Below are 9515 nucleotides of genomic sequence, written 5' to 3' on the forward strand. Positions count from 1 at the left end.
GGTTGTGAGCCACCATGTGGTTGCTGGGAATTGAACTCAGGACCTTTGGAAGAGCAGGCAATGCTCTTAACCACTGAGCCATCTCTCCAGCCCGTTTTTTTTCTTTACCCTGAAAATATCCTCTGTTATCAACTATGGATGATTCTTGGTTTAGTAATTCATTACTTGACATTTGTTCTTATTTTTAACCGAAGTAAAATTCATATAGCAATAAAGTTAGCAGCTTAACTAATATTAAGTGCATACAGTCTGGTCTTCGGGGCATTTGCAAAGTGGTCTATCATCACACTGCATAACCCCTGTATCTCATACATATGTGTGTGAGATCAATTCAGAACTGCTGTTCTACACATCACACAGTTGTCCCTGTGAGGAGTTCTAAATTTGTGATCTTTCTAGTGTGAGTGAGAGTGAGCTCTGTATGATGCAGTCACCAACATGAGTTATGTCACCATTGATAAACAGGCAGATTTTAGAAATTGGGTTTATCTCCACTGAAGTTGAACTTCTTATTTGAGAACGCTTTTATGCTAGTTTTTGTAAATTCCATGCTCAGAAACAGAAAGAATAAGATTGGAGGAGAGAGACGATCAATATAGTTATAGACGATCAATGTAGTTATAGATAATCAACGCAGTTACAGGAAAAGCCTGTGTGGGTGGCACAGCAAGTCAAATAATTAATCACACAGAAATTACATTAATTATAGCACTGTTTGGCCTATTAGCTCAGGCTTTTTATTAACCAACTCTTACATCTTAAATTAACCCATTCCTGTTCATCTGTGTATTTGTCATGTGGCTGTGGCCTACTAGCAAGGTTCCAGCAGGAGCATCTGTCTCCTTCGGCAGCTACATGGCATCTCTTTGACTCCACCTACTCACTCTCTCTATCCTTCCAGCGTGGCTATATTCTGCCCTGGCATAGGCCAAAGCAGCTTTATTCATTAACCAATAAAAGCCACACCTATACAGAAGGATGTTGCACATCACATGGTGCATATTTAATTAGTAGTAAATGACTGGATGTAGAGTTTAAAGCTCCCTTGGTGAGTGAGACAAACATGTATTTGGTTCCAGGTTCTCCATGCCCTTGCCAACAGAAAATTTATGTGTAAAAAGGTCAGGATAGGCCGGGCGGTGGTGGCGCACACCTTTAATCCCAGCACTTGGGAGGCAGAGGCAGGTGGATCTCTGTGAGTTCGAGCCCAGCCTGGTCTACAAGAGCTAGTTCCAGGACAGGCTCCAAAAACCACAGAGAAACTCTGTCTCGAAAAACCACAAAAAAAAAAAAAAAAGGTCAGGGTAACCATAATGAAAGTCTAATACTACACTAAAGTGTGCTTGAGATATTTATGACCCTGGAAGGAAGGGTTTGGAGCCCAGGACGCACACGAGGAAAATGGAGCTACTGAGCTTCTAGTGAAGGTGGAGTTGGCGAGGAACCAGAAGAGACCAGCAGGCCTCTGAGGAACAGGTGATACACATTGAGGCCAGCATGGTGTGGGGGACCGAACCTGGGTCTCCTAGCAAGAGAAACACATACTCAACCACTGGAGCATCTTTTCAAGCGACCCAGTCCAGCATGGTGTGGGGGACTGAACCTGGGTCTCCTAGCAAGAGAAACACACACTCAACCACTGGAGCATCTTTTCAAGCGGTCCATCCCAGGCCTGCCTTGACCCCATGGAGCAGTCCAGACCGGTCTTAACCTCCTGCTTAGCTTCTCAAGCAGCTGGGATAACATATCGCAAACTACATTTCTCTCAAAACAAAAAGTTAGAAGGGTGATCTATATTAATTGGTTCATTTTTACTTTCAAAATACTTTTCCAGGTACTGCTTACCACCTGGCCTTGCTGGTCACAGTTTTAGGGATGGCATTTGTGCTTCACCATCAAATCTGACATTAATTATGTGTTTCTACCCAGTCATCAACACTTTGAGGAGGTTCTTTGATACCGCGTAGATTGACCAGTTGGCTCTCTTGTCTACACTTTAGGTCCAAGTGTGTCTCAGAGGGCAGCACGGTTGTTCGTTTGACATCTTTTACTGACATCTCTGAGTGTCTGAAGCCCCAGCTTGACAGAAAGTACACTTATACAGAAGAGCTCAATGTAAGTATTTTAAGGACTGAATAGCCATGGTCCTCATTTAATCAAGTCCCTAATTTTAGAGATTTTAAAAAAAACTTACAGTTTTTTTTCTCTACTAAACAACGCATTTTGTTTTTTAGTTGCAAAGGAATTTTCCCACAAAATCTGCACCGGTGGTTTTTTTTTTGTTGGGGGGTTGTTTGTTTGTTTTTTGGTAGTGTTGGTTTCTCAGTCTTACACTGGTCTTGATCATTCTTTTTCCTTTCTATCTTTCTTTTTTTCTCTTTGTTTCTTTTTTTGTTTTTGTTTGTTTGTTTTGTTTTTGTTTTTTTTTTTTTAAGACAAGGTTTCTTTGTGCAGCCTTGGCTGTCTGTAGACCAGGCTGGTCTCAAGCTCACAGAGACCCCCCTTCTAAAATAACACTGGATGTCATGTCCTGGAAATCTCAATTTTTTTTTTAAATGAGGGCAGTGTCTTAGTCAGGGCTTCTATTGCTGTGAAGAGACACCATAACTACCACATCTTTTATAAAGAAAAACTTTTAATGGGGCTGGCTTACAGTTTCAGAGGTTTAGTCCTTTATCTTCATGGTGGGACATGGCGGCATGCAGGCAGACATGGTGCTGGAGAAGGAGCTGAGGGTGGAGAAGGAGCTACATCCTGATCCTGCAGGCAACAGGAAGTGGTCTGAGACACTGGGCATGGCTTGAGCATATATGAGACTTCAAAGCCTGCTCCAAGAGACACACTTCCTCCAGCAAGGCCACACTCCTAAGAGTGCCACTCCCTATGAGCTTAATGGGGCCCATTCAAACTACCACACACAAGGGTTTCCAGAGTACAGCTACCCTGACAGGAAGCATCCAAAGCAGGTGTATTATGTGAACGTTTAGATGAAGATCTCATGTCCCCTGGGAACCCTTATCAGTAGATGAACAGAGCAGAGTGCTCGCTTGAACCCGCAGCCATCGTGTTTGCTTGGGGAGGGAGAAGTCTGCATCCCATAAAACAAATGAGTTTCCATGAACGGTCCTGGTCATACTCTGGAGTCACTCACGTGCTCGAGACAGAGCCAGCTCTCTGGGTCTCAGGGATGGTACTAGGGTTACTAACGCTGTCGGCAGAGAAGCTGTAAACAGCAGAATTTTATGAGAACCTCCATGGCCATTTCCACTCTGAAGGCCACGACCTGTGGGGGCGAGACTGTCCACCCCTACCCCGTTAACGAGCAGCTCTGAGAGAGGCCTTGGAGATGGTTCTTTTTATAACCCACGTGTAGCTAAAATAACAGTGAGTACGTAGGTAACAGGCCACCAAGGGAGACTGGGAAGGCTCCCCAACGGAGCCATTGAGCCCGAAACATGAACGTCATTGAGGTCAGGGAGCCACGCTCATATTGGGCTTGGGATCACAGTGGTTTATAACAGAACGGATTCTCCTGCCATAACTGAGTTTCATAAATGAATCTTCCATGACAGTCAGATGCAAGCACATTGCATTAATTACAGATCGGTTACAAACATAAAATGGTAATCCAGCAGAATTTATGAAACCCTCTTGTATAGGGCCATGAAGAAGCGTGTTGTGTTTGGAGGGGATAACGAACTTCTGTTTCATTACCTAGGTTAAAACTACATCCGATGTTGGAGCCTTGGGAGGATTTGACATGGAAAACTTGTTACAGTCTTTGTATGTTGAAAACAGAGCTGGATTCTTCTTCACTAAATTTTGCGAAGATTCAGGGAACAAGGTAGAAAATAATTATTTAAAATCTGGATTTACTATTTTGCTTGATTTAAAAATAAGTGGCATTGAAATGACTTGGTGTTCTTATAAATATGTCTGATTTTCAAATTCCCGTCTGATAGATTTAAATCCACACTTGATATTGATTAAATCTTTAACCATCCAACTGCATTATAATTCTCTTTGGTTTAGGCCCCCTTGCTAAAATTACAAAGAGAAGTGAAATACAGATAAGTATTGACATATATTACAGGCTACAGTTAATTATATGATTTAATCTCAACTTACTATGCCATGTTTAATTTATTAATACTTGATTTTTAATCATCCTAGCAACCATAAATCATACTGAATCAAGGTAAAATGGTTTCCAGAGATGTTTTAAAAATCGTTATTTGTATGCCCCAGATGAGGGTGATCGATGGGCTTAGCGGTCACTCTTTGGCTCTTCTGGGATGCACATTTACCCACATGCTGTACTTCAGGCTTTTTAGCTGCCAACTAGAATGCTTGCAATTTCGGTGTTCATCACTATTTTCAAACATTCACTATTTTAATGACCAACTCTATGGGAGGGTTACTTGCAAAAATACAGTGTTCGACCCACAACAGCAGTAAATATCTCGTCATTTGTGGCCGCAGCGGGGACCTAAGCGCTCATACACACATACGGAGCACGAGCTCTGAGGGCCTTGCTGAGAGACGGTGGTGATTTCTGTACTTCTCCCTTGCAGCTGTGGAAGCACAGTGTGTACTTTTGGTTTGACCTACAGGCTTATCATCAGCTGTTCTACCAAGACACACTTCAGCCTTTCAAAGTGTGCAAGCAAGCCCAAGTAAGTAGCAGTTAACTCTGGAAAATGAGCACTGTGCACGAGAGAGCTGGGTTACTGGGACCGATCACTGCCCCAGGAGGGCTCCACTTAAAAGTAGTCAGAGTGTTGTTTTATAATCTGATTTATAAGTTTCCCGTTTTATCTGTTTTATTTGGTTTGATTTGTTTTCTTTTCCTGCCAACCATTTGTTCTTCCAATAAAGAAGGCCTCGTCTCTTTCCCCCCGGCACATACCTTTGAGGTTTGCCTGTGGGAACCGAGAACACAGAGAGTGGATGTGCGGTGGATTACCGCAGTGACCAGGAGCCAGAGTTCTGACTGGGGCTCCCGGAGCCTCCTGCAGATGTCAGCTGTTGGATGTGCCAGGCTGCTGGCACCTCGCTGTGCGTGTGCGGGCCCCACGCAGGCGTCTGGGCTTCCATCTACATGCCATATGAGCAGACACTCTGAGGGCGGAGGAGAGAGCCTTTTAAGACCACCCTGAAGCAAAATAGGGCAGGAATAACAACAAAAAACCAGAAGAACAGAAGATCCTCTGCAAATGGGGACAGAGAGAGTAGCCTCTTGCAGGGGGGCAGTGTCAGGAGGTGGGGATGAGGACAGAATTATGGCTTGAGCTGAGTTTTTGAGATTTTATTCTTAGGTTCTTCAGATCTTTTATGGAGCAAGGTTTCCAAGATTAGACAACTGTGGGCCCCTGCTCTGTTCATCTCTTGATGGTTCTTGTAACCCCAAATAACCCAGCCCAGAGGATCCTCCCCACAGATGCTCTCCAGGGAGCTAGTGTCATCTATTATTTATTATTTTATAGTCTTGCTCAGGACAGCAGAGTGCACTGCTGGATGTCTGGCTGCTCCTCCCTCCCTCAACTCCAGCATGGGTGCCTTCGCTTTGTGGCTCAGTGACAGCTTTGTGCTTCTTGCCGTGAGAATAAGGCCTGCAGCTCCGACATAGGCCAGATGTCTCCATGAAATCATGAAATGAATCTCTAATTTACCAGTACCGTTTTCTGAGACCACACAGTTCTGCTTGTTAATCCTTTACCTGTAATGCGCTGTTTACCCTCCTCCCTAACCCGCTGCCCCCGTCTGCTGCAGCACCATCTGTTAGTTTTATTATGGTGTCACTCCTCAAAGGGTACTCCTCCAAAGTCTTCAGCTGCGCAGTGAAGTGGGATCCTTTGCTATTATCAACCAGGTTTCATAGACAAATGAAGGAGATTCTGTGGCTTCGTAGGCTTCCTGGTTCTTAGCAATGCTCTTCTTCAGTTAACTCTGCCTGGCCTAGAAATGGGCAGGCTGGGCTATTCAGAAATGGACTGCTCTATCTGGGGACTGCCAAGACGTAGAAGGGTCCCCCAAGCTTTGCTTTTGGGAGTCAAGGCAGTCATGAGAGGAGCAGGCCAGGGTAGAGCACTCGCCTATAGGACTGAACAGGGAGAGATAAAAGGAGAGAATTCATGTGATTTTTTAAAAAAAACATATATTTTAATCTTGTACCTGTAGTTGATTTACTTTTTTATTCTTGGTAGGACTAACAACTATTTCAACTAGTTTGGGTTTTATTACGCAAAGTTTTCATTTCTCTAGACAGGAATTGTCTATGTTATCCATTTGTTTTACAGAATGAAATATCACTCATTTCGTGCCAATAGACACCCTGTGTGGCTTTCTTCAAAGTTTCATTTATAATATAGATCTTTGGATCTGTAACATAGGGCATTATCGTTTATCGACACTGCATGGTGAATGTGCCACGAACTTGGTTTTATATCATTTTCATGTGTCTGCCAAGCTACCCACTAAGAGCCTAGGAGTTGGTGCTAAAGAACCCACGTGGTTTTCTGTATACATAGTTTATACCCCCAAGTAGTAGTATAGGAATAGTAGCAGATAGATAGGGGAAATAGTAATAAGGATTTAGCATGACGCATGAGCCCTTGAGGAATGGTGGTCTTGGCAGTATATAGGTACGCTCCGCCTCTAGAGGGCCACACAGCCTGGATTCTGTGCCTTGATTCACTTAGCATGCTTGTTTTAGCTAGAAGACTGATCACAGAACGTTGCTGCCTCCTGTAACTGTGTCCTGAAGTCTTTCTAAGAAAATGTATGTTACAATAAAAGCTGCATTTAGAATCTACCACCCTCTCTAGCATAAGCATAGATATTGTTTAATATAGCAAATATATACGATAGATTCATATTAGATATGCTTATAAATATACATGCATGTTCATTATTCTAGAGGAGGCGGAACCTGGGAGAGTGGAGCCAATAATGAGGCAGACTAAAGTCTCATACAATTGCCAGCTTTATTCAGAGCATCAGACAGTTTGTACTCTGAGGGCTAAGAGGAGTCGCCTGAGTAAAGTGGATAGTCACAGGGACAAGCCACACGTGGTAGACAAGCTGCATGCAGCAAAAACATGGTTTTCCATAGAGGCATATAAACTAAAAACAATAGCCGGTTGTAATGAATAATTTGAATTAAAATCACTTCTATCTGCTATAGCAGGGAAGAGCACAAAAATATAATCCAAGACCAATTCCATAAGAAACTGAAGCCATAAGACTCTTGTCCTGGTTCCTTAGAGTTTTCTCCACAAGCGCTCAAAAATCTCCTCACATAGCTTCAGTCTTGGACAATGTTCCAACACATGCACACCAACATACATAAGATTCAGGAAAATGAGAAACACAGCTTGGAATCTGGCTCCTTGGCAAGTGCTTGCCTGGCATGTGTGAGACCCTGGGTTCAATCTGCAGCACTATAATAAATAAATAGAAACTAAGTTTGTAGAAGGGGAAAGAAGGCAATTAAAAAAATCAGAGATTTCATTTGCCTGAAAATGTCCATTTTATTCTGATGACTTAGCTCAGTATAGAGTAAGGACTTGGTGGCTTTGCTCTTTGTGCTGAGGCATTTCCACATGTGCCTATCGTGTATTTGATCATGTCCACCCCTGTTACCATCTTGTCCCTTTCATCTCCGCTGATTGCCTCTTTCTTCCCGACCATAGACTGTTTTCTCTCAGCATTGTGAAGATGTTAGTGTCCAGTCACTGCTGTCTGTGTAGGATGCCTTTCCTCACTGCCTTATGACCGACCGTCCCTCTGACTTTAGAGCTCTGGGTTTCACCACGGTGTGCTTACTGCCATGCCCTTCCTTAGGCTTCAGCTGCTTCTCGAGTCTCAGGAATCACACTTTCGATCGGTTCTGGGCGATCCCCACCTGGTATTTCTTCCAGTGTTTACACCTGTGCATTCTGTCATGTCCTGGGTTCCCTGTCTGAACCTGCTGGTGCTTTGTAATTCATTTTGCTAAGCAACCCACCCATTGGGTTTAGTTATGTCTCCTATTCATAAAGCTTTATTTTTTTGTTTGTTTGGTTTTTTGTTTCTGTTTTTTGTTTGTTTTTTGAGACAGGGTCTCACTATATAGTCTTAGCTGGCCTAGAACTTACTATGTAGATCAGCCTGGAACTCTTAGAGATGTGTCCACCTTTGCCTAGGATTAAAGACTGGTGGCACCATGCCCAGCTATGATTTTTTATTCTTAAACATTATATTTGTGTTTTATAATTTTTACTGGTATTTTTCTGCTCCCCACATTTTTAAATTTCTTTGTGCTCTGAATCACTTAGAGCTTGTGTCTTTAGCTGTGCTACTCTCCCTGCATGACAGTTTTATCACAAACTTTGTGAATCAGAACAATACACATTTGTTCTATCAGTTTCTGTGGGCCAGGATTCAGGGCGCCACAGTGCTAGGTCTTCTGAGATAAAGACTGGGCAGTTTCCACCATGGAACCAGCAGGTGAAGGGTCTGCTTTAATGTTCATGTGGTTGTTAGTAACGTTCAGTTCCCAGTTAGTCACTTTGCTGAGAGTTTTTGCTGACTGTGAACTAGAAGCCATACTTGGAGATGCACCACATGGCTCTCTGTATATGATTATGTCCATTCCCCCAGAGGAGAGCTCCTTAGCAAGGTGGGTCTTACCTTTACACTCAATATAACTGTGTACTTTTCTTCACACACAAATCACTCTATTGCTGTGTGCTATTGGTTAGAAGCAAGTCACACATTGTGTCCATACCTGGGGTAGAAACCAAGAAAAGGCATGACAGCCTGGTATGGTGACACATGCTTTTAATCCCAGTTCTTTGAGGCAGAGGTAGGTGGAGCTCTGTGAGTTCAAAACCAGAATGGTCTACAGAAGGGGTTCTAGGACAATCAGAGCTACGTAATGGGACCCTCTCTCAAAAAAAGCAAGAGGGGGGAGAAAGAGGGGGAGGGAGGAGGAGAAGGAGAAGAGGAAGAAGAGGAGAAAGCACAGCTATCAAGAGTCACTGTTTATAGGCACCACCCTAGAGGCTGGCTGCCACAGTATTCAATAATTCCATGATTTGTAGTTCTTGGAAGAACTAATTTTTAGTTTTGCTGACATAGTGAATTCTTTCTTTGTGTGTTTAATAGTTTTGAATTATAAGATCCTTAGTGGGTTTTTTATGTCATTCTTCAGCTGGCCACATTTTAAAAGCTAATTTCTTATTGTAGAGAGATGTGAAAATAGAGTGTAAATTGGAAAACCAGGCTCATTCAGGGAAAAGAGTAACAAATCCAGGCTCGCACAAGGGGAAGCAGTAACAAATCCAGGCTTGCACAAGGGGAAACAGTAACAAATCCAGGCTTCCACAAGGGAAACAGTAACAAATTTAGGCTCCCACAAGGGAAACAGTAACAAACCCAGGCTCCCACAAGGGAAACAGTAACAAATCCAGGCTCCCACAAGGGAAACAGTAACAAATCCAGGCTCTCACAAGGGAAACAGTAACAAATCC

The 9515-nt window shown here is 43.1% G+C and overlaps 1 protein-coding gene across 5 annotated transcripts in view; it reads left to right on the top strand.

The window, feature by feature from the left end:
* Rgs22 (regulator of G protein signaling 22) overlaps positions 1-9515 on the top strand; it is a 101740-nt gene that overhangs the window by 43798 nt on the left and 48427 nt on the right. For all 5 annotated transcript variants that reach the window (XR_003378835.1, XR_003378836.1, XR_003378834.1 and 2 more), the window contains exons 12-14: positions 2001-2115; positions 3719-3844; positions 4575-4676. Coding sequence is in view for 2 of the 5 variants with exons in the window: in XM_013354105.2 (XP_013209559.1) it covers positions 2001-2115; positions 3719-3844; positions 4575-4676 (343 nt within the window). In the remaining 3 variants the exon portion in view is untranslated. The remainder of the gene's footprint in view (positions 1-2000; positions 2116-3718; positions 3845-4574; positions 4677-9515) is intronic.

Source organism: Microtus ochrogaster, unplaced genomic scaffold, assembly GCF_000317375.1.
Source record: "Microtus ochrogaster isolate Prairie Vole_2 unplaced genomic scaffold, MicOch1.0 UNK29, whole genome shotgun sequence".
Classification (NCBI taxonomy): Eukaryota; Metazoa; Chordata; class Mammalia; order Rodentia; family Cricetidae; genus Microtus; species Microtus ochrogaster.